Here is a 25,882-nt window from a genome sequence, read left to right on the forward strand (position 1 = left end):
GTTTCCTGGATACAGTGCTCAATGCAAACTGTGCAGGAATGGTCTCAATTAACTTGTTTCTAATTGCATTATACATTTAATAAATTAAACAGTGACTTTACTTTCTGTAGTTTATAGAACTGTATATGTTTGTCCTTTTAGAACCTTCTATGCATGACAGTTGTCCTCATTTTTAAACGATCAAAAATCAGCCTGTTTACAGAATACAGACTAGGGGACTGACTTTGAAATAAAAATGCTCATAATCATTTACATAAAGGCAATTTACCATGGGTACCCACAGACTTAGTTTGGAATTGATATATTTTACCATTTTTTTGGAAACTGCAGCAAGTGTTAGCACTCCATAGCTACTTCATAAACACATTTTTAAGCAGCACTTTTGTACTGATTTATATGTAGTACAAACCTTTTCTTTAAATAAAATTTTGTTTCCAGAGCCAGATCAATTTTGAATTAAGTTCCAAATTCAATTCTACGTAATACTATCACCAGCAAGTATCCTACCTCCCAGACTCAGCAGTTTGGGGCTTCAGCTACTCCTAAATCCATGGCATGCATGCTACGTGCAAGCCGAAAGCCCAGAAGCTTTGGAGTTCAGATGCTCCCTAATTTTGCTTGGCCCTAGCCAAAAGGCTGAAGGAGCAAGCTATGGGGAAAATCTGAAAACAGTCACCCATCGCCTTATAATGTACAGCCCAAATCCTTGCATTTGAAGACTCTCACTAGGGTCAGCCTGGCTACAATACAAGAGACAGGCCTTCACCCTTTTCACTACACTTGAGTCATTCAAAGTCAAGAAGAGAGTATCTTTTTATTTTATTTTTTAAAATTTTCTGTATTCCAAGCCTGTTTAGCCAAAGAACATTCCAATCCAAGTGTCAGTCCAGAACCATGAGTGGCCCTACTACTGGCAAACATACACCACCATCTGGGGCTTTAGATGTTGCCAAAACCTTTGGTGGGCATCCTACTTGCAGGCCCAGGCCTGGAGCCTTGGGGTTCAGATGGCTCTCAAATTTTGCTTGCTCTCAGCCATAAGGCCCCAGGGGCAAGCCAGGGAAGAGTCTCCCATTTCCATAAAGTGGGCTTAAAGCCATGACTTTCCCACTTCAGCAGCTAAGTGGGAGGTTTACTATACATTACCTTAGCAGGTACTATCCCCAAGCAAGGAGAGCAGTCCTCCCCATTGTGGCTACAAAGACTGTCTCCATGGTCACAGTGTTTCCCTTGTCAGGTAAGCATAGACTATGCTTGAACTGAACCTTCAGGAAGTCAAGAAGTGATCTAGTACAAAATTAATCCAAGGCCAAAAGATGCATTATTTACCATTAGTTCATTGGGCTGGGTCCTAGCAGAGTCAACACCATTTCAAGCCATGGTAACCCCATAGCTCAGCACTGCTAAGTATGTGTGTGTGAACTCCCAAAACCCACCACAGAATATGCATGTGCTGATTATCCCCTGCCCCCAACCCCCAGTCATGACCGGAACTGTGTTTTCTTGTTATCAGTCCTTGGATTTTCCAAAAATTTGTATGCAGATGAGGTAAAGGGCAACATGGTTTGGCTCCACCTCATGGAGGGCAGGGCCACACTAATCATAATGTAACAGGCTGGGAGAGGGGGAGAGAGAGAGATTCTGGGTGAACTGTTTGAAGCCCCATTTGGTGACATTTGCCAGACATTTAAGGCTGGTGAAGAGACAGGAATTGCTGGAAATGGGAAAGAAAGACACAACTCAGCTGTGGATATGAAAAGGAAGTTGGAATATAGTCCATGTAATGGCTCACCATGACTGGAAAAAGGGTCGGTGCTGAGGGGGACTGAGCTCAATGGCCAATGCTATATATCTTATTCAGATAGGCTACATGAATCTATTTTTGGTGTAGGTTCTTATGGATTTTGGAGTATTTGATATCCTAGGTGAAATAGTCTGGGAGTATGATACTTGGCAGTGGTAGTACTACAGACTTGAACAAATGAGCTTTGCTTAGTCAATAGCATTCAGAATTTTTTTGGCTTATTTGGCCTGAGATAGACACACGTTATTTTAAAAATCAGTTTGTCTGTCTAATATAGGTCATGTGTTTTATAGCCATGCTCAGTGTTAGCCTCTTTTAATCAACTTTGTAGTTAGTTTCCATTACTGAGCACATGCTACTTTTCACCGCATTTTAATGATAGACAATGTATTTAACAAGGTTTCCTTGTATGCAAATGTCAGATGAGAAGCTTTTTTTCCTTTAGTGACTGAGAAAAAAAACCCTCGTCATATATTTGAGTAAGTATGGTATATTTCTTGCACTTAGGTTTGAATACCTAAACTTTTACAGATATGATGCAATTATATGATGACAATTTGTTAACAGGGAAAATTTTAGTCTTTTAAAAGATTCTTAAATATTAGAGAACAAGAATTTTGCTGTTTAAATGTTGTGTGATGACAAATGGTATATAACTAATACAAGTTACAGTACAGCAATCAGAAGCACGTCATGTGGAATTACAAGCTCTCAGTTCTTCCGGTGTTAAAAATAGGTTTAACCTGTTAGCCACCAAAAATGGTGGCGCTGAACATTTGAGGGAACTTTTGAAAATGTGGAACTAAGTAAGCTCATATAGTAACAAGCACTATAAGAATACCTTAGGAAAAATAATTTCCCAAGTGTTCTGAGCCCTAGTGCCCACTTTGAGACCAAAAGTGTGTCCATCAGTTTCTGTACACAACTTTAAATAACTGTGGCTTCCAGTTTTCTTAAAAGTATAAAATATTCTTTCTTCTGTGGTGTCCCTACAAAGGGAGAGGTAATTGGCTAGGGCCTTGGCATATAATAATGAATTACTGATTGACCTAAATTAAATGGTATTTCATTTTGATGAAAGTTAATCCTCAAATGATAAATGGCCACTTCAGGATTTAAGTCTCCATTCACTGAGAATATTAATCCCAACCCACAGACATCTTCAGTCTACTTATTTTTGCTATTTAATTATTAATACAGCCTCTGCTGATCCATGTACTGCACTAAGGCACATTCAAATTTACACTGCACTTGAAGCAGCTCCTTGTTACACTTGATTTTACACCAAGTGCCTTGAGGTTTGCAGATAACATTTGGGTTTAACTCTTCACCTTCTATAATGGAGGGCAGGGAACAGCTGCAGGCAGACCTGGATAGGTTGGACAAGTGGGCAGAAAACAACAGGATGCAGTTCAACAAGGAGAAATGCAAAGTGCTGCACCTAGGGAGGAAAAATGTCCAGCACACCTACAGCCTAGGGAATGACCTGCTGGGTGGCACAGAGGTGGAAAGGGATCTTGGAGTCCTAGTGGACTCCAAGATGAACATGAGCCGGCAGTGTGACGAAGCCATCAGAAAAGCCAATGGCACTTTATCGTGCATCAGCAGATGCATGACAGATAGGTCCAAGGAGGTGATACTTCCCCTCTATCGGGCACTGGTCAGACCACAGTTGGAGTACTGTGTGGAATTCTGGGTGCCACACTTCAAGAAGAATGCGGATAACCTGGAGAGGGTCCAGAGAAGGGCAACTCGTATGGTCAAGGGCCTGCAGACCAAGCCCTACAAGGAGAGACTAGAGAAACTGGATCTTTTCAGCCTCCGCAAGAGAAGGTTGAGAGGCGACCTTGTGGCTGCCTATAAGTTCATCATGAGGGCACAGAAGGGAATTGGTGAGTATTTATTCACCAAGGCGCCCCCGGGGGTTACAAGAAATAATGGCCACAAGCTAGCAGAGAGCAGATTTAGATTGGACATTAGGAAGAACTTCTTCACAGTTCGAGTGGCCGAGGTCTGGAATGGGCTCCCAAGGGAGGTGGTGCTCTCCCCTACCCTGGGGGTCTTCAAGAGGAGGTTAGATGAGTATCTAGCTGGGGTCACCTAGACCCAGCACTCTTTCCTGCTTATGCAGGGGGTCGGACTCGATGATCTATTGAGGTCCCTTCCGACCCTAACATCTATGAATCTATGAATCTATGAATATCTGATACTCTAAGTAGCACATCTCAGCCTATGTCCACTTTCCCAAGCCATGTCCTTATAGATTATTATTTAATAATGCATGAGGCACCCACAGCATGAATCAAGCAAGAAGCACTGATGCAGACATTCCACAGATGGGCTCTGCCTCTTGTTGTCAAGCTTCCACATCTAGGGAAAGTCAGCAGGAGCTCTAGAACTGACCCCATCTCCTGTAATTGTCTGTAGGATGAAAGGCAGTTGATCATTCAGTCAGGTACAGGAGCTTTATAGAGGAAAACCAACACTTAGAATTGTTCTCAGAAGTCGGTGGAAACCAACTATATTGCATAAAGCAGAGAGGTAATGTGCTGATGTTGACTGACTCCTTCAATAGTACTTAGTTTAAGTTTCCGAAGAGTCTCTAACATGGACACAATTACTCTGGCTTCAGATTTTACTAAAAACTCAAAATCAGGTTTACTAAGGTTCATGTATCTTTCCAGTAGAGTTGGTTAAGTACTATAGGTTTCTGAAAATATGCTTATCTATTTAAACAAATTAATTTCCTCTATGCTTATATTTAATTTGTGTTCCCTTTCTTTGCATGAAAATCAATCAAATGTGTAAATATTTGTGAAAAAGTTATTTTAAAGACGCAAAAACATACATTTGTATCAGAAAATGTGCTTATATGCTTATCCAGCCAAAGATAAGAAATAAAATCCTATCACTTATTTGACTAAATTCAAAATAACCAGCCTATGTGACTGTAAAAATTTGCCCAAATATTTATTTAATACTTTGGAATACTTAAAACACACACACATGTGTGTAAATATACACAATGTTCGTCATAATAAATCATAAAATTTGCAACAATTTAAGCAGAAATGTGCAGTACGGGAGTGGGTGGAGACAGCCTTGAAATCACACATGCATACGCACAAGCATGCGCACACGCGTGTGTATAGGGGTGTGTATGAGGCAATCTTGTTAGAAATGAGCATAGATACCCTGGAAAAATTATGCAATATAAGGCATCATCCAAAGTCTATTGCAGTCAATGGTTTTTTGTTTTTTTCCATTGGCGTCAGTGGATTTACAATAGGTGTGCATGACATGCATATAAAGTTAGAAACTTATTATTTTACATATTATCAGAAACATCTGGCACTGCCTTCTTTTCAATTAACATTTCAAAGAGGAGATTAGCTTAGAGGTCTAAAAAGAATTATGGATTTATCCATTTTCTATCCAACCTCTTAGATTTGTCTACTGTATATGTCCGTAGCAGGAAATATAGCAAAACACTTAAGGGTTGATAGAGACCTGTTCAGCATTATTTATATCTGAGTCCTGTTGTCCATAAGGTAGTCTATAATTGAAAATTGCTGATTTCAGCCATCCTTGAGCTTAGATTCTATTCATATGGGATTTCATCAACAGAATATAGGACTGTTCCTTCTCATTAGATTTTGTCCTCTGATTTACTGTTTTATTTATGAGCAGAACTACTGAAGCTTGCTCTTGAAATCTTTTTTTAACAAAATATATAATTTGGTTCTGTGATACTGAATAGAAGGATCCTTGTTGTCTGTGTCAGCCAAGAAGGAAAAATTAAGGAGCTTTCAAGGAAAGTTAAAGGCAAAATAACTTAAAAAGCATATGCTCAGGAGTAGAACTTGCTAAGGTAAAAACCTAAGGACAAGAATTCAGTAGGATTAAAACATGTACTAGGACATTCACCACAACATGGCTAATGAACATCTACAGATATTTGAGAGAATACAACATATGTGAGATAAACCTTCCTAGTTGAGGGAATATGTGAGCTATAAAAAGGATTTTTAAGGTGGTTAGGGAAAAAAGTCTTATAGATAGATAAAGCTTTACTCTGTTTCATTACTGTCCATATTCATAGTTCTTGCACCTTCTTTTAAAGCCTCTAGCACTGGTAGCATTGGAGACTGGATACTGGACTTTGTGGGTTATTGTTTTGCTTTGTTATGGCATTTCCTATGAAGTGTCACATCCCAAACCACTAACCATAGAGTTGGTCAAGGAAAGTAAGTGTAATTTTGATTTTTGTCGCTACATTCTCACATGCAGAGGTGGTTTCTTGTAGCACATTGTTGCTTCATGCACCTCATAAATTCATTCTCATAAATATGATACTGTCTTGACTCAAGTCTGTTTTAACTTCCATATGGTTGCTTAGGTAGGCTTTTTACAGTTACTCATATCTGGGTAGACTTGCATACATTCAACTTCAGTGAATTTCCTCCACTGAATCTGGCATGAACAGTTGCTCATAAAAAGTGTTTTATTTATTACACAGGAGAAATGGATTGCAGTCCTGAGACAAAGTGCTATCAGAAGAAAATAACTGGCTCAATTTATTGTTGACAGTTTCACTGACTATTTTGTTCAGGAAATTTCCAGGATTTGTTCTTGCAGAGAATCAGGCCTGGTTACATACACAACGCTTCATGGAAAAAAATTGTGCTTTTGTTCTCCCAAATGGTATTTTATGATCGTCAGCCTAAATGACCACAAGATGGTAAAAAAATCGTGCCAGGCACAAGAACTTAGAGAATAAATTTAAACGTGCCCATATTCTAATAAAATGTCTGAAATGCATGATATGCAGTAGAGGACATGGAAAGAAATAGGTTTCAAGGCAGTCTCCCTCCTTGTCCCCCCATGTGGGGCACTTTTCTGCTTAAAACATTGTAACTTTTATGATTTATTAACACAAACATAAAGCAGGTCAAAGGCAGTTCGCATACTCCAGGGTGAATTCCAAACCACAGGACAAGGAAGCAATTAAAATTATGTGCGTCTCCAAAGCAATGTGGCACTGACGTTTTACTCCTAACTTGATTTCTCTTGTGGCTTAGCATTACCATTTGAAGAATACCACTTGAAAAACCACACCTCTCCACTATTCATAAGAAAAATAAAACAGCCATGTAAGGAACAGTCATTTTGCTTCAGTTTCAACATATAAGTAATTTATAATTGATCTGAACCATCTCTAATGATGTATTCTGGAGAGCCCATTCTGGAGAGCCCATTTTGTCCTGTATTCCCAATTCAGGCAGAACTCCTATTGACGTCAATGGGATCGTTGCCTACATGGAGACTGTGGGACTGGAACCAGAATTTCTGAAATGAAACTTTTCAGAAATATATTAACACATCTCCCAAAGTAATTAACCAAGTCTTAGTGATGAAAAATGACAACTTTTGTATTTCTCTCTAAAGCAAATAGCTCTGTGGGCTTTTTTCTTACATGGTGTAAATCAACACAGCTCCACTGAAATCAATGGCACTGCAAGGTTACTGTGGCTCATACTAGTTGAAACGTGTCTCCTATTAACTATCCCAACACTAGGGAGTGCTAAAGCACAGTTCCTTGGCTCCTTCCCTATAGGATGTCCTTTTGTTGATCTGTGTAGGAACAGATAGAAAGAGCTGCACAAGCCAATTTTTTGAGAAGTAGAAGGGGCACAAAGGGATGAGGGCTCAGGCATGGTCTATCCGCTTTGCGTGCCACAGAGTAGACTTCTGCATGGAACCATAGGATCCTAGGAAAGTAGGGCTGAAAGGAACCTCACAGGGGCACCTGAGCCAGCCCCCTGCTCCAGGCAGGATATTCCTGACTAAAGTGATCCAGCCAAATGTCTGTCCAACCTGTTCTTGAAAACTTCCAAGGATGGAGAATCTAGTGTTTGTCTAGGTAGCCTATTCCAGTGCTTGAACACCCTCATAATCAAAAAACTCCTCCTAATCTCTAATCTAAATGCCCTCTGTTGCAATTTGAGGCTCCTAGTCCCCTATAGCCACAGAGAAAAGCCCATCTCTATCCTCTCTATAATCACCCTTCAGGTATTTAAAAACTTTTATCAAATCCCCATTCTGTTTTCTCTTCTTCGTACTAAATGGCTCTAATTTTTTCAGCCTTTCCTTACTAGTCTTGCTTCCTAGGCCCCCAGTTATTTTTGTTGTTCTGCGCTGGACTCCTTCCAAACTGCCTGCATCCTTCTTGAAGTGTGCAACCCAAACACTTTTTTAAAAGTATGGTGGCTTCCATTACAGAGTTGATGTTTATATCTGTTTCCCCTACTCAACCTGTCTTTGATTGTCCCTTGAAAGAGAAGTCTGAATATGTTTTTTTAATTAAGATAGGTTTTATGATAAATACACACCATACAAAACAAAACAAACAAACAAAAAAAGGAAACATAAAAACGCAATCAGAATCTACCACAAACTTGATGTTCAGTCTGTGTTCATTCCTAGGCTTTTAGCCCCTAAAAATATTATTAAAATTTGCATTTCCATATACAGAAATGTGCTTTACAAAATGGAAATGAAAATTGTCCTTGTTGTGCAGAACATAACACTATTACACCGGTAGCTACAGTTGCAAGTGCTGCCCTCAAGACTCCCACTCCTGTGGTTTCCTGTATATGCCTTGCAGTATTAATAACAGCAATAATGGAACTCATTTATTTCCACCTCCACTGACAGAATTACTATTTCACTGAAATAATTAAGCTTGTTCTCCTTTTCATGATACTTTCACAACAAGTAGCCATTCTTATTACAGTTTCAAACCTTCATTCTAATGATATTAGTTATAATGAATACTTGTCTTTGTATAGAGGCAACACTTCCATAGAAATCCCTTTCAAGATTTAATGTCTGTGTCTGTATTTATCTTGATTTCTCTACAGTGTAAAAGCAGCTGTCTGAACTTCCTAGTTTCTTCACATAACTAACCAAAACACAAAAGACAAAACCTCCCACAGTAAATTGATCCTAGGCAAATTAATTTTCTTTGCCATTACCCATATTGAACAACAGTGGTCAACACAACAAAGCTGAAACCCAGACGTGAAGTTAGATACTTTAGGGAACAGATCACTTTATGATGCCATAAATTAAACAAACATGCTCAGTCCTAGCTTCATCTATCATGAAACAATTTATCAATCCAAGAAAATAAAATGTCTACTTTCAAGACAACAGCACGCGACAGAACTATGGTAAAAATTAAGAACCATTACAATCACGTTAGGAATTACAGCTTGCAGTAAAGCTTTGGTTAGAAATAAATTACTAAAGACAATCCATGAGGAATAAGTAGGTGCAACTCCAATGCAAATACCTGGGCCATGTCCAGCAATAATTCTGGCAGTGACACAAAGAAAATAAATAAAAAATGATCAATTAGTTATTCAAAAATCATGCAAAAGATTAATGTAATCTAGCAGCAGAGAAGGTTTGCAGCAGGTAAATAAATAAATAGGAGGACAAAGAGATAGACAGGGAAGCCCTTATTTCAATGAGTACTCCACTCTTACTGTGTTTTATTTCTACACCCTAATTCTTTAGGCCTATTAATTACATATATTTTGTAAAACCACTGAAAATGGAATCTGTGGAAGCTAACATCACCTCATTTACTGCCATGTACTGACCATGTTACATGCAGCATGGGGCTTATGTGCAGTGTATATGGCTTGTTTGTTAAAACCTTATAGCCGTGAGTTGCATTCATTGATCTTGTGTTCAAGAAAAGAGATGCTTTTACTAAACAACTGACCAGAAGACTGCAGGTTCTAGTGAAGATTAAATTCACTATTCCTAATTAGGCATCTCACCTGGAACATGTATTATGTAGCAAAGATAAGAAGAAAATCCAGACCTCTCAAATTCTGGTTTTGTGCATTTATAGAGCCAAATATTGAACTGTGTTTTATGGTGAAGTTACATATTACACTTATACTAAAAACACTTAAAATGTGAGTTTCTGCATATTCAAGCTTATTAACATGTGCTAGGTGCCCTTTGAATGCCTCAAAGTTATGGCACTTCAGCCAAGGGTTAACTTTTGTCTATGTTACCTAACTTACGTTAGGGTAACTTCAGTCTGCTCTGCAGTGATAATACAGGTAATCTGCAGTCCTCAGCATCCCAGGATGCACTGTTCCCAAGCCCTCCCCCACACTTAGAGCAAGGATGGAGTCCAGATGGCCTTGCTCCTAGCCATGCCCCTGCTGGCCAGACCTCTAGTGGCAAGCCAGAGCTGTACAGGCAAGGGATGGTATTAACCCTTACAGACTAAGTATAGACAGTCAAAAAGCCAGAGGCTGAATTGATTCAGTCTTTGCAGGTTAGCCTAAGCTGCAAAGATTGAACCAATTAACAAATGAACAAGTAGTCACTTTTGATTCAGGAAATGCAGCCACATGCCTGCAGTGGCTCAAGCCAGAAGCTGGGTGAGCTACAGCATGGCTATGTGGCATGTAGCCAGCATGGGCTGTGTGTTTACTTCCTCTTCCTGCTGCCCCAAAGGTCTCTGGGATTTGCAGTCCAGACTCATAGCAACAGGACTCTGTAAGATTGTTCATCACTTCCTTTTTCTGCTTCCAGGTGCATCTGGGATTTGTAGTCCATGGTTGTAGCTAGCACTAAGCAGGACAGGGCAGCTCAGGGGAAGGGAATTTTAACCTCCCTCCCTGGCCTTACACCCCAGCAGGGGTTTACCTGGGGAGGCCAGTGAGCCAGCCAGTGAGGCCAGTGGGCCAGCCCTCATTGCTCCAGTTAGGGAGGGGAAAGGCCAGCCCTGCTCTGTGGAGCAGACAGCCCAGCCCAGCCCAGCCCAGGGCTGCAAAATGCTGGGATGCTAGGGAACATTAATTTAACTTGAACCAGGATGGGGTCTGGGACAGAAGATAATATATTCAACCAGGTTTTTCTTAAACCAGTTTCAGCAATTTTGAAACTGGTTTCTGTGCACTGAACTTCTATTCTGTTACAGGTTTAAACCAGTTTCTGATCACTTAAACCGGTCTATGTATAACTTCTGTCCATACCCATAGTGAGACTGTTCACAGCACATTCTAACTTTAACATTGCTTAACATTTCACAGATTTAGTATGGTCAAAGTATAACTTCACCCTTACTGAATAGTTAGCAAAGCACTGCAGCTAAAACTTTTAAGGGATTCCCCCACCTCACAGAACGGTGAATAATTTATTTCAGTGATTCCAAAATTGAACCTCTAACCCAAGTGAGAAGTGATAGTAAAATGGATAAAATCAGCATTCTTTAACCAAACCATTAATGAGAAATACAGAAGTAAACAGAACATGTATGAAGTGTGAAGCCCTGAGCTGGGGATCAATAACAAAAACTTCAGATATGAACCCTAGGCATGTTGACAGAGTGTAGCTGCCAACACAATGTAGCTGTGAAGAAAGGCTAGTGTAATCTTACAATGTAGTAGGCAGGGTCTATGTGCTAGACTTGTGAGGTACTTGTATGATTGCATAAGTAAGCCCTCAAGTAGAATACTTGAATGCAGTACTGACCACTAATATTAAAAGAAATTAACTTAAATCAGAATGAGTTCAAAGAAGGGCCACTAAGATGAATAGGAGAATGGAGACCTTTTCATATGAAAGAAGATTAAAGAAGCTTGACTTGTTCAGTTTAGCAAAATGGAGATGAGAAAGAATATGTTTACCCATTGCAAGTACATACAGAGGGTGGATACTGAGGCAAGAGAAGAGCTTTTAGGCTGAAAAAAGCCACCAACAGATCAAATGTCTACATGCAGCCCTCAGAAAATTTTAGACTGGAAATTAGAAGATGATTTCTAAGTTTCAAAGGAGTGGAATTTTGGAGTGGTCTTCCCAGCAAACTGGTGATAGTAAAGAACCTGAATGTCTTTAAAATTAAACAGGATGGGTATATTTGGAGGAATGGAAGGACAGGATGCTCTGGATCAACAATCAGTATATTCTCATGTTTTTGTAATCCCCTGGCCAGAGCATAAAGGTAGTTCTCATATGTGGCAGATATCTAGTAATCCTATGCCTCAGGTCTTTTGCTGGTTGACTGTTGGATACAAGAAGGAACTTGGGGGTAAAGTAGCTTTTCTCTGAAGTACCAGAATGTTGGGCACAGCTTAAGGTGTTTTTGACTGGGGCACACTGATGCTCCATCTGCATTTAGAAAATACAGAGAATCCTAGTTGAGGGTCTTGCTTTTCCATTCAGGGACATATCAATTACTAAATCTGGGGTTAGCAAGGAATTTTATCCTGAGCTTCTGGTTGGTACAGGCTGGGGAGGATGCTTTCCTTTGTAGCATGGGGAAGGATATTTTTCCTGGGATCTTCTGAGCATATGTTAATGAACTACTTTTCTAGAATTGCAGTGTCTGGGCATTGCCCTCACCTTCTCTGTATTTACCTATGGCACATTATAGGGTGGTGCTAGTGTTAAAATACTGTGCCTATAGTCATGAGGGTGTGAGGTGGGGATTTGGGGAATTCCTTTAGTAAATGACTTCCTGAAAACACAGAGGCTGCACTCTATGGTTAGGGACAGACATTAAACATAAACTGGGTTAAGTGATCAGAAACTGGTTTAAACCTGTAACAGAACAGACATTCAGTGCACATAAACCAGTTTCAAAATGGCTGAAACTGGTTTAAGAAAAACCTGGTTGAATGCAGCATCAGACTTAACTGATTTGGCTCAAACTGTTTCATGCAATGTCTGTTCCAGATCCCTTGTTAGTTTAAGATCAACCAGACACCCCCAGCATCCCGGCATGCTCTCTGGGTTGGGCAGGGGTCTCTGCTTCAGCCACAGGGCTGAACCTGCCCCTCTGCTCTGTAGCTGGAGCAGGAACCAGCTGGCATGGTCCTGTTAAGGCAAAGTGAGCAGGGAAGAAGTTAATTCTTCCCTCCTTCCTGTCTTCCCCCACTGCAGCCAGGGTCAGCCGGTCTGCCAGGGAGCAAAGGAAAAGGGCTACAGTGGTGGACCCTGGAGCTGGCAGACCCCAGCTGCAGAGAGGGGACAGAAGGAGGTATTAATCCTTCTTCCTGCCCCCTTCAGTTGTCCCACAGGGTTGGAAGAGGGGCTCTGTTATGTGTTGGGGGGTACTCTTCCCCCTCTTCCTCCTCCCAGGGTGGGGAGGGGGACTCTGTGAGACACTGGATGGGGACTGTTCCTCCTCCTCCCTTTCCCCCTGCTACCCCAGGAGGTTGGAGGGGTGGGGGGGGGGGCTCCATGCAATACTGCCCAGCCCACATGCTGCCCACGTGCCTGCAACTGCACTTAGAGGGGCAGTGGACTCTGCAGGAAAGCAGGGGGTGGGGCTCCCTCCACTCCTGGCAGAGTGCAGGGACCTGCACAGATGAGAGAAGGGTAAGCAGCTGGCTCCAGTGCGGGACTTCCCCTGCTGCCAGGGCTAGAGCTTCAGGCTCAGGATCTGGGAGCAGAGCTGTGGAGATAAGGCAGACTCCACTCTCTTCCCCCTGCACAGTGCTGGCTCCCTGCCTGCTGCTGCTGCACACCATGGGGGGGAGTGTGTGTGGGGGGGTCCCTACACCCCTCACACTCCCATACCCTGCCCAGCTGAGCTCTGTGCTCCCACTGTCCCTCTGGGGGGAGAAGGAGGAGGGAGAAGAGTTCCCCCCCAGCATGTAACAGAGCCTCCCCCTGTCCTGGGGGGGGGAGGAGGAGTGGGGGGAAGAGTCCCACTCTGGGGCTGGGCAGTATCCCATAAAGCCCCCCTCACCCCACCCCACAGTGATGGGGGAGAAGCAGGGGGAAGAGTCTCCCTCTGGTGCCAGGCAGCCTCACAGAGCCCCCCTTCCCACCTCTCTGTGAGGGGGAGGAAGAGGGAGAAGAGCCCCCCCCATCACCAAACCGGACCCCCACTCCTGGCCCTGTGGTGGTCCGGGAAGAGGGAAGAGTTCTCCTCTGGGGCCAGGCAGCCCTGTGTACTCAGATTTCTCCCAGTTGTCAGGGAGCCACTGGGACAGGCCTGCTGGGGCCTGGACACTCCCCACTCCTTCAGCTCAGCTTCCCTGTGGAAGGGAGGGCTGCTCTAGCACCCCTGGGTTTCTGGCTTGAGCCACTGCAGGTATGTGCTGAATGTCTATGCACTTGCAAACCAGTTCATGCTCTGCAGATTAGACTAACCTGCAAAGAGGCCATTTTCAACCATATATTCCTTAGTGTGCACTTATGGTATGTTATGCTAAAAAAAACCTAAAAACACAAACCAGCTGTAAAAGGAAAACTTTTCTGAAATGACATTAATGTTAATGTTTGTAGTGGTGTGATTATCAGTCTGAAGCTTTCTTGCTTGGTTCAAAAACCTCCTCCCAGTTCACCTCAAGATCATGTTCTTCCAGTGCCTACAAACTGCAATTTTTTGTGATGACTGATCCCTTTATTGCTATCACACCACCAAGACATTGTATTTTTTCTCTTTAGGAAAACAGCCGAGTTCCTGGCTGGCATTACTCAGCATTGGATTCAGTTCCTAGAAACTCGCAGCTACTCATCAATCTCTTTCAAAACACTAAGTTTAGCAAAACTGTCTTTCTGCTCATTGGTTTTGCACCACCCCTAACCTTTCAAATTACCAACTGCTGAGAAGTAAAAAGAGCTGCTAGCATGTCAGACAACCACAGGCCCACAAGGTCCCTGTTGTAGCAGAGTTCAGTATACTGTGGAATGTGCTAGGCTGCCTGTTATAAAAGCAGTGTCTCCGTGGTCCAACAGAAGACCTTGCTGACACTGATACATTGGCTGGGCTACAAATTCAAAGCAGAAGGACTAACTGATTATTCAAACCAATTCAGCAATTGATTAGCCTAGTGCCCAGCAAGTGTTCCCTTTTCTTTTACCCAAGCTCAAATAATCCTTGGGGTCCTGAACTTAATCATTTATATAAAGTCATCAGTCCAGTGATCCCAGAAACTTTTGTTTTGTACTTTAAGCATTCATTCATATGCCTATGTGTAATGGGTCTAGTGCCTACCTTAAACTCTTTTTATTTTGAAGACTCTCAAAGTGCAGGTGATGCCTGATAAGCAGCAGAATGACCTTTCATTTAAATGGGAGCAGGATCAGTCTTATGTTTTTCAACTGCTGCCCTCTCCTCATTCTAAACTATTGAAGCAGCAAAAGAAAAGCAAAAGAAACAGACTTCCTCCAAGAAATCAGGCAAGCAGAACAAGAAGTTACACCTGAGTAAATGAAATCATAAGTTTCAAATCTTTCAGTAAGCTCTATTGAGCATGTTGTTTTCAGTCATGATATAAATGCTACTGTTTTAAGATTGTTTGCGCATAATGAAAAACTGCATGTGGAAGAAAGATTTACTTAATAGTTGCTCTGAATCTCTATTGCTTAATGTTGGGGGTTTTTTTGTCTGAACTAGAGGAGCTGAGCTACAGAGAGATAACTGACTAACCTAACATTATACAGAAGATCAGTGGCATGGCTGCCAGGTATTAAACCTGGGTTTCTGACTCCTACTATTTAGGCCTGTCAACTGACCCATGCTACCTCCCCAGAGTGGCATTCTTGGGCAAAAGAACAAACCATTGAATTAATCTGGAGTTTGTAAGCAAGAACAATGACAAATCAACACTTACTCATAAAATTCAGCAGCAGGAGTGAGTTTGTACTTGGAGTACTTGGTGCCATTGCCAAGCACCGAGGCGTTGAAGAGTTTGGGATCTGTACAGTTTGGGCTATTCCAGCTGTTGCCACATTTCGTCCAGGGGAGTTCAAATGTGAATGATGAAAACAGATAATACAGAGACCAAGCTATGATAACGTTGTAGTAGAAACCCACGTAAAGAGCTATAAGTATCACTGCATAGCCTACACCTAAAGACAAAGAAAAACTTGATTATACATTGCATTTCATATACAACAATACACCCCAAAAGTATTCCTTAATAGCTAAACCATGGTTAGTTTGCAAATTAATTTTAGATAATTAGAAATTTAGATAATCTTCCTTTTCCCCTCACTAAGGGCTATAAAAGGGTTATACATACAGCTGATGGCCACAAAAAATGATAGTTAAACTAATGATCTCATGAGACTGACTGGTGTTTAGGAAAACTGATTGTGTTTGCCAGAAAACATAAATTATGCAATTCAAGGATAAAACACTACAATTTAATGCTGGTACAGTCCATGTTCTGTATTCCTAGGGGAAATTTTAACTAGTGCAGATGGCCAGAAACTGCGTGGTAAGAGTGAAATTCAGTTCACCTGCATAAAGCTATGTTATTTGGACACGGAAAGTTCAAGATCCTTTGAACCTATAAACTGCTGTTTCTATCTATGGGCTGCACCAGTGGTTACTGCCCCTGCCAACCAGAATCCCATAAGCTTCAATACCTCTCCTGGCTCATCCCCATTGTCATTCACAACATGGACTTCTATCACCATGGCAATGCAATTCAGTCAAGAACTTGGAAGGGGTATGGTGACTGTGGGCATGTGTAGATGAAATGGGGGGCCAAAATTGAAGCAGTGGGTTTTAAATAACACCACTTCAATTTAGGGCTGATTAAACTTCCATGTGGTACATACACCTTACCTGCCTCTCCGGCAGGAAGGGGAGGGTAAGCTGCCAGTGGGTGGAGCAGTCTCTGGCTCAGGGGGCTGGTGCTTCCCTCTGCGGCAGTGGTGACCTCCCCCGCCCCTTTTCTCTACACGATCCCTCCTGTACAGGGTATAGCCATCTATCCCTGTGGTCCAGTCATGGGTGGAGTCCCACCAGGTCTCCGTGATCCCTATGACATCGTAATTGTTTGCACTGAGCAGGAGGATGAGGTGCATCTCAAGCCAATCCAGAGAGGTGATACTCCCCCTCTATTTCACATTGGTCAGGCTGCAATTGGAGTACTATGTCCAGTACTGGGCACTGCACTTTAAAAAGGATGTGGCCAATCTGGAGAAAGTTCAGAGGAGGGCCACCTATTTGGTCAGAGGGCAGCAGGCAAGCCCTATGAAGAGAGACTGAGGGACCTGAACCTGTTCGGCCTCGGCAAGAGGAGGCTGAGGGGGGACCTGGTGGCTGCCTACAAAAACTCATCACGGGAGATCAACAGCAAATAGGCAGAGCCCTTTTCTCCCCAGTACCACCTGGGGTGATGAGGAACAATGGTAATAAGCTGATGGAGAATAGGTTTAGGTTAGAGATTAGTAGGCAATATTTTACAGTTAGGGTGGCCAGAATCTGGAACCAACTTCCTAGGGAAGTGGTCCTTGCCCCTACCTTAGGTAAATTCAAAAAGAGGTTAGATGATCATCTGTCTGGGGTCTTGTGAACCCAGCATTCATCCCTGCCTGTGGCAGGGGGTCAGGCTAGACGATCTGTTGAGGTCCCTCCTGACCCTAGCTACTATAAAACTATGAGTTTTAGTTTGCTGCGCCCCAAGTCATTTAAGGTGCATTACGCTACCGAATGTCCTACAACAGCTGGAATTAATGTGCAATATGTCGCTGAGGTGTGCAAACACCAACACCATTAAAGTAGCGCAAAAGCATTTAGCCTGCTTTAAAGTGTCATACATACACGCCTCTTGTTTCATCAACACACGGCCTGTAGTTCCAATGAGGGATTCAAGTGTTTTAAGAGCATTTAGCTGACTCTGAGTCATCATGAATATCAACCGTGGGCCAAATTTTACCTTATGCCACTTCCTTTTTTCAACAGAGCTACACAGTATGGCTAAATACAGATAGTCAAAAAGCCAGAGACTGAATTGATTCAACTTTGTAAGTTAGTCTAAGATACATAGATTGAACCAACAAGCAAGTGAACAGACATTCAGTTCTGATTCTGGAAATGCAGCCACATGCCTGCAGTGGCCTAGGTCAGAAGCCTGGGGCACTAGAGCATGACTCCCTGCTCAGCTGGAGCAGACTGCTTGGGCCATGGCTAACTCACCCTCCCTGCAAGGGGGGTTTGTGGGGAAGGTGCAAAGTACCCTGGGATGTTGGGGGACTGTGAGTTAACTTGAATCTGGAGGGGATCTGGGGCAGACATTCAATAAACTAATTTAAGCTAAATCAGTTAAGTCTGATACAACATCTATCCAGGTTTATCTTAGCAAATTTGGGGCATTTTGAAAGCGGTTTATGTGCACTGAACTTCTGTTGTGTTACAGATTTGAACCAGTTTCTGATTACTTATACTGATTTATGTGTAATTTCTATCCCTAGCCAAAATTCATGGTAGAATTTAAACCTAAATCTGGAGAAGGCATGTATGGTCTTCCAGCCAAGGATGAATTCTACCTTGAGCATTTCCCATTGTGTCTTGGAGAGCTGGCTTTCCCTTAGACATACTGGGGAGGGTTGTTCAAGTTCATGAAAGCTGACATTTCTCAGTCAGACATTTTTAAAGGGTGGCCCCATTACTAACTGCACATAAACCACTGGGAATGTATGTAACAGAAGAAGACAACTAATTTATATGGTCTTCATTAGTGTAGTAACTTAGCCCTTGGGCACAATCCTTCATTACATTTTCACTTTTTTATTCAGTCCAGAGACATGACAATTCTAACAGTGTTACTAGGCTTTTATGTACCTTGACAAACCAAGGAGGAAGCACTTTATTGATAAAACCACAGGTCTGGGGAGTGGGTCTATGAAACTACTCTGGTAATGCTGCTCCAGTACTTAATGAAAAGCTGTTTTATGTTCTCCTAAGGATCAGCTACTAATTCCTCGGGAATCAGCAATCTAAAAAGGACTGTTTATGTCAAGAATGCCTTTTTGTTTCTCAGGTGGAACTTGTGGAACTTTTTTTGCCTAAGAATCAGTTTACTCACCCCTAATGTCTGGTAAAAAGTGAAAATAAGATTGAAAATCTGTCTTAAAATTCATGGTGCTTGAATGACTTCTGCATGTTATACTGAAATTATGTTGAAAAATTATAATACTCAAAGCAGATAAAATTCCTCAAGAAGGCATATGTTAGAATATGTGGTCATCCTCCATGAATAATGCATACTATTTTGAAATGGGATTTAAAAAAAAAAGATTAACTACATGTTCCACCATTCAGAAGTGATAATAATTGAAATTTAATGTGGAAATTCAAAGGCAGTGGTCCAAAACCCATCCCTGGTGCCACTCCATTGACATTAAGAGAGTTGGTCCAAAAATGCATTGGCTCTGTTGTTTCTGGATCCAGACATGTATTTATTTAAACTTTATCCCACCCACAGTGCTAAAATAAACCCCAAAAAATCTAGTGATGCAAATGGACTGTTTTGTAAAGTTTACAAGATGTATTTTAATCACGTGCATTATAAGAAAGCTCAACTGCAGTTAAGAGTACTAGATTTCATAGCAATAATATTCATAGCTAAAATTAGCACCATGGTGTTTTTCATTTAGATAATTATTATAACTTTGAGGGTAGACTGTAGTCTTTTCATTTCAGTGAAGGATTTGAGTTAACTCAGAGTCATATCTAAAGACCTGTGAGGACTTAGCTATAAAAGGCATTCATGTATCTTATCAGAAGCTTTCATTTGAAACTCTGCTAATTTTACCCAGTTTATGAGACTGGTGGGATTTCAACATAATACAATGTTTCCCATTATTTTCAGTGGGCGCATCTACAGATGATGCTATGTCACCGTAACAACACACTACAGCGATGTAGCACCAGTGGTCACAAACCGTGATGCCAATGCTACATCATCATAGTGACAAGCTACCTCGCTATAGAGCATTGCTATGGTGACATAGCTGCTAAAAAGAACTGTGCACCTCTGGGATGGAGTAAAGCAAGTACTAAGTGATGGAGCAGTAACAACTGCACCATGGGGGGCATGTGTAGACATGCCCAATAATACTAACATTTAACAATCAATACTAATGTAAATCTCAGCCTAATAAACGCAGCCAGAATGTTAACAAGACTATGAAATGAAGAATGTTTTCTTTTCTCTTCTTTTCGAGACTTGAAATCAAAAGACTACTATTGTATTCACAGATATTTGAATCAGATTCTTTGCAGTTTTGAGCCTAGTTTTGTAATCTTGGATCTAGCAAAATTCCCAATGCCTTCAGTGGGTGTTTGTTTGTGTCGGGATGTCAGGATTCTTGGGTAATTGTATGGCTTGTGGGTTCGGTAATGGGATTATATAAATTGTTTTGTTTAAAAAAATGTCAAACTCACATTTTGATATGGGGTCCTGTCTGCGCTGCTCTGTAGATGCATCTACATGTGCAATTAGCACTTAGCAATAAACTCTGGTGCAGTTCAGGCCAGAGTTTATTATTCTGGGGCTCAGCATTTACATGTAGCCCAAGACCATAGCATATTGAGCCTGGGCGGAGCAGCTCCAGCTGACACAGGGCCCAGGGGCTCAGCCTTCCAGCCCAGAGCTGCTCCCCACCAGCAAAATGTGCTGCGGAGAGGCTGGCTGGGGCATGAGGGTGCTATAGTGTGGGGCTAGCCAGCAGGCAGCCCCTGCACTGGAGCACCCTCATGCCCCAGCCAGCCCCAGTTACCATCTACATGTGCGTTGTAGTGCACTAAATAACTCCGCCATAGGATAGTATTTGACCCGGACAGTACTATTGTACTATTGTACAGCAGAATTAATTAATTTACTGCGCCTTAATAGAAGTGCATGTATAGAAGGTGACACTTTACTGTAAAGCTAATTAGTCAACTCCACAGTAAAGCACACATGTAGCTAAACCCTGCATGTCTCTAATAACATTTTGAGTTTTAGATGCAATTGAAATTGCGTTGAGAATGTAGCTAGTGAAAATGACAGTGTTTTCCTGGTTTGGAATGCTAACTCCACAAAAAGGAAAAGTAGAGGATTTCAACAAAAAATGATTGACACTAGCTCAGTGTAACTCAAAGCCAAGCTGTGGGTCAACCATGTGGTGACTGCCACTATGAAGCTCTTCACACATCGTGATCAAATGTGGTCAGAATGTTAAGTTTGCAGGCAGGTTTTTCAGCAATTTCACACAGCTCTAAATTGTAGAAGTTATCCTACCTAGAAGGCTTGATCCAAACCAGAGGCAGCACTTTCAAATCATTCCCAGCTAGTAATAGTTCTTTAGTGGGTCTTTAAGAAATATTAATATTTTTCATTGATCATATATTATTTCTTCCATTTTCCTTCCAAAAACACCTGAGCTAAAAACCTAAATGTGCACACACAGAGCCACCTATTGGATGGATGAGCAATACGCAGTACTGGTGTGGTAGTTAATTAGCTAGTTTTAATTTGTATCCAGTAGACAACATAATAAGGGAAAGAGAAACATTTAGTCATTTGCTCCATGCCATTGGCGAGTATCCATTGTGCCAACAGACAGTATTCATTAACTGCATGAAATAATAAAAGCAACTTATATTTAATGCTTTTCATCTGTAGATCCCAAGTTTATAAAGTATCATTATCTACAAATGAGAAAAAAAATGAAGCGCAGGATGGACAGACAGCTTGCTTGCAACACTCCAGTGATAGAATCCAGGTCTTCTGAGCTCCAGCCCAGTTCTGTTTCTATAAAACTAACTGGTTTTTAAAACCTCAAAAAGAAAACCTCAAAGACAAATATGAATGGACATTCACATAACTGAAAACAAAAGGCACCACCAGTGGCATTAATTGGTATTCTTGATGGAAGATTTAGCAAAGATGCCAAAGACAGCAGTGAGCATGGAGACTGAACTAGACTCTTCACCCCTGCTACTTGTCACTGTACAGCCACTTCTGGGTCAGGGTTACAATATAACCTAGATAAACATTTTCTGCTGCTTCTAATATTACAGGGTTAGGAAATAAACCAGCAGATATAATTTTACTTAAAACAGGGAAAGCGATACCACTCTACTCAAACCAGGCAGAGTATTAGCACTTACCTTTGAAAAGTGGACAAATTTTCCATACGGTAGCAGCCCCTTCCCGGTTGTACTGGCCCAGTGCTAATTCCATATAGAACAAGGGCATTCCAGCAATGATTAGGAAAAGGATGTAAGGGATAAGGAAGGCACCTGAAAACAGAATTAACAAGAAGCAGAAATCTAGATTTTTGTTACATTCTGCTTTTCTTCTCTTCTGCTCCTTTTACTTTTGTACTAACAAAGCAAACTGCCTCTGGAAATTATGAAGAAACTTCAAGAAACAAGGAAATTTCTCATTTCACTAAGTCCCAAATGCAGGTTCCCTGAACAAAAATACATAGCATAGCACCTATTTTCCCTTAATGTTACCAAACTCTGGTAGTCTGGTTTCAAGGAATAAAAACCAGCCCTGGAAACTTAAATCTTTAATTGGACAGGAAACTTAGATGTGATGCAGAGCAGACTTGCAAAGCTAAAGGGGAAGGAAAAACTGTCACTCTTAGTGACAGTTTGGGAATGAGTAGAGTTTAGTCTGCTTTATAATGCAGATTGTTCTTCCACTTTAGAGGACAGTAACAGGGCAACTGGTAATTTATAAAGGATGCTTTGAGCATAGTTGTAGGATACCATATAGTTTCACTGACTGGAGGAGCTGTCTTGCTTGAAAACAAGCAACTACATAGTGGAAATCTTGGTGACTAATATTATTCGGGAAACTGGGATTAAGTTATTGTGCTTATTGATATAAGAAAGGTCCTAGTTTTTAGGATGTGGTTCCACTTCTGTGAGCAAGGCTGATCGGCATTGTTTGTTCATGTTGCTATGTGGCAGGGGTGGGCAAAATGTGGCCCGGGGCCCAGATGAGGCCTGCCAGGCCAATCTATCTGGCCTGTGGGGCCCCTAAAAAATTTAGAAAATTAATATTAATCTGCCCTGGGCTGCCTGTCATGCAGCCCTTGATGGCTTGCCGAAACTCAGTAAGCGGCCCTCTGCCCAAAATAATTGCCTGCTCCTGCTATGTGGAATGTGCCACTATCGTACTGTTTATTTTGTAAGCAAAAATATTACTGCATTGCATTGCAACATGGCAGTCCAGAAGATAAGGGTAGTTTGTCATGTTAGTCTGAAGTCAGGTGGAAGTCAGGGTATAGATGCACCTTATTGACTAACTGCATCAGAGAAGCATATGTTTTTGTTAGAAGGAATTCAGTTCTTCAGCTACTATGAAAGGATATAAAGGATAGATCCTGATTAGGAATGCCTGCATGTACACACCACATGTGACACACGTGCAGATGTTCCCTGAGCTACAAATTAACAGCATGGGGGTTTTTTGACACTGGGGAATCCTGGTGTCAAAAAACCCTGCACTTAAAAAAAGCAGGGTGGCACATATGACAGCAGCATGTGCTGCCCAAACCAGAGCCTGATTGGCCAGAGCTATGTTCCAGCTGCTGGCCAAGCTGCAGCCTCCAGAGGCACCCAGGACCCCAGTCAGGGCTGCTGAAGACAGCCCAAGTGCCGGCTCCTGCCTCTCCTACCCCACAGCTGTGTGCTGCTGCCATTTGTTCCCAGGGTAACACATGAGCATGCTTGTCTGGATGCACCCATACAGAACAGGCAATCAAATAGAGGGTGATTTAAATACAAATGACAGAGAAGGGAGGGGGACAGTGATGACAGAGGCAAGCAAGTAATAAATGCATAGGGGCAAAGACATACATGTAATGTCCAAGAAGGTTAAAATATTCTGCCACAGGCTTTTGTGTGTTTTTGGACTTTATGTCAGATTGGTGTCCCCTGATTCTTACACGTAGGTATTGACCTGTCTGTCCAATTCAGATAGCAGAGGGGTCCTATAAGCAGGTGATGGCATATGATGTCAGAAAGGGTGCAAGTGAATGAATTTTGGATGTTATAATCAATATTATTTGTTCCAAAGGTGATATGGATTCTATTACTGACCTCAACGTAGCTGTTTTTAAATGGCAAAACTTTAAAAAATAAATTGAATACAAAATTGCAGAACAATAAATCATCCACGGGCTGGATTCTGTTAAGTGTAGTCTAAAGAGGGACTACAGAATTTTATCCCATTATGTGGATTAGCTTCTTGATCCCTTTGTCCCTATGGATTTATTACTTCTCTGCCTCTCTCAGTATTGCCCACACCTCCTCTCCCCCACCTCCTTCCCTTCCATCTTTTGTATTCAAATCACCCTCTTTATTTGATAGCCTGATCTATGTTAAGTTTTGTTTGTCAATACAAATGGATAACTTCACCTGAAAATTTCACAGTTATATCATACCATGATATCCAAACCCACAGACATTCAAGATTCCCAAATGATTGCAAAGCATCATGTGATACTATAAAGCAAATACAGCATGTATCATGTTTAATAAAACAGTCTGTCAGTATTGACCATTCACTGTATGAACTATGGTTCTGATTTCATCGCATAGATTATTAGGTCTATAACAGCTTAATTCTTGCAAAATCTGTAAAAATAAAACACAGCTGGATTGTTGATAACAGTAACTGATAGAGCAAATACGATTGACTTTTCTCTAGGACCACATCACAAAGTGAGAATAGACTGTCAAAGTTACATTTATAGGCCACGTCCACACGAGCATGGATGTTTGGTTCCCTGGGGACAACTAGCACCTTATACCACTGCTAGTTGTCCCCAGGAAAGCCTGGGCCATGTGCCCTCTGGCATCCAGCAGGTTACCCCATGTTGGGTAGGGGAAGCTGCGGGCCAGCACTGGGCTCACTCCAGCTGCCTTACCTGGGGTTCTGGGAACCTCCTGTGGCTGCAGAAGTGGAGATCAGCCAGGCTCTGGTTTTGAGCAGCACATGCTCAAATGTACACCACTTCACTCTTTTTTTGTGTGTGGGATATCTAGGGGTCAGCCCTCTCCCCTGCCCTGCACTACTCCTTTGCAGCATGGAGAATAGCTTATTGTGCACTATGTGGCATTGCAGATGTGTCTGTAGTGCCACATACCTCATAGCTACACTTGTCTGAATGTCACCATAGGGTTCTTAGGCTCTGCACCAAAAAGCCCCTATGTAGAACTAGTAGGAAGATACGAGTTCTATGAATTAGCCTCTACTATGCTGTTTTGTGCATTTTAACTCTTTTCTCTTGCAAGAAGAAATATTAAGTCACTCTGTTCAAAAATGAGTTTAAAAGTACAAAATATATCTATATTCAGTCTATTCCTATAATGCATATCTAAGTACTAGATCCATTGTTCCATACACACTAGGTAAGTACAATTTAACAAACACTTAAAAAGAACTTCTGCAAATATTCTCTCAGAGTTTGAAAAGTTTGCATGGTTCCGTTCTTCTCCTATCTTGTGTATGTGTTTTCCATAAACATTTTTAAAACATGAGTTGCAAAGCATGAAATTCAAGTAGGTATTCAATAACAAGAATGAAAAAGCAAACTTGAATGTCTTAGCCTCATCAGAAACATAAGCAAAGAAAGACACCAACAATATGTTCTACATCTAATGAAGAGAATGGTATTTGAAAGTTGATATTTTGCTATAAATGAGATGGAGACCAGGGTTTGCAAAAACAAATCATAAACATAAGAGCTTTAAAAGAGATGTGAATACACTGAATATAGTATATATTTGGGGCCAGGGATCTCCACCTATATTCTGTTTATATAGTGCTTGCCACAAATGCAGTCTTAATTAATGCCTGAGGTCCTAGGCACTACTTCAACACAAATTATTATATACAGAGAACTGATGGGCAGGATCCCCTGGGAGCTAGTCTGTGGGAGAAAAAGAGTCCAGAGGAGCTGGTTGTATTTTAAAGAAACCTTACTGATGGTACAGGAATGAACCATCCTGATACACAGGAAGACTAGCAAGTATGACAGAAGACCAGCTTGGCTTGGCAGGGAACTCTTCAGTGATCTAAAACAGTGGTTCTCAATTTTTTTGTACAAGGACACATTTATAAACATTGATGGCCAGTCCCAACCCGGTGCCTCTCACTCCCGACCCACTGCCCCCACCCCCTGCCGTGTGTGGGGCAGGGGGTAGGTGTGTGGGGTAGGGGGGAGTGTATGTGAGGGAAGGGGGAACCCAAGCAGCCCCTTGCAGGCTGGAACTCTGACAGTCTGCAA

The 25,882-nt window shown here is 41.7% G+C and overlaps 1 protein-coding gene across 3 annotated transcripts in view; it reads right to left on the reverse strand.

Annotated features, from left to right (window-relative positions):
• Window positions 1-25,882, reverse strand: part of SLC6A2 (solute carrier family 6 member 2) — a 141,142-nt gene that overhangs the window by 79,467 nt on the left and 35,793 nt on the right. For all 3 annotated transcript variants that reach the window (XM_019497505.2, XM_014603375.3, XM_019497506.2), the window contains exons 2-3: window positions 21,744-21,875; window positions 15,466-15,703 (exon numbers count right to left, since the gene is read on the reverse strand). In XM_019497505.2, the coding sequence (XP_019353050.1) occupies window positions 15,466-15,703; window positions 21,744-21,875 (370 nt within the window). The remainder of the gene's footprint in view (window positions 1-15,465; window positions 15,704-21,743; window positions 21,876-25,882) is intronic.

Source organism: Alligator mississippiensis, chromosome 10 (genome assembly GCF_030867095.1).
Source record: "Alligator mississippiensis isolate rAllMis1 chromosome 10, rAllMis1, whole genome shotgun sequence".
Taxonomy (NCBI): Eukaryota; Metazoa; Chordata; order Crocodylia; family Alligatoridae; genus Alligator; species Alligator mississippiensis.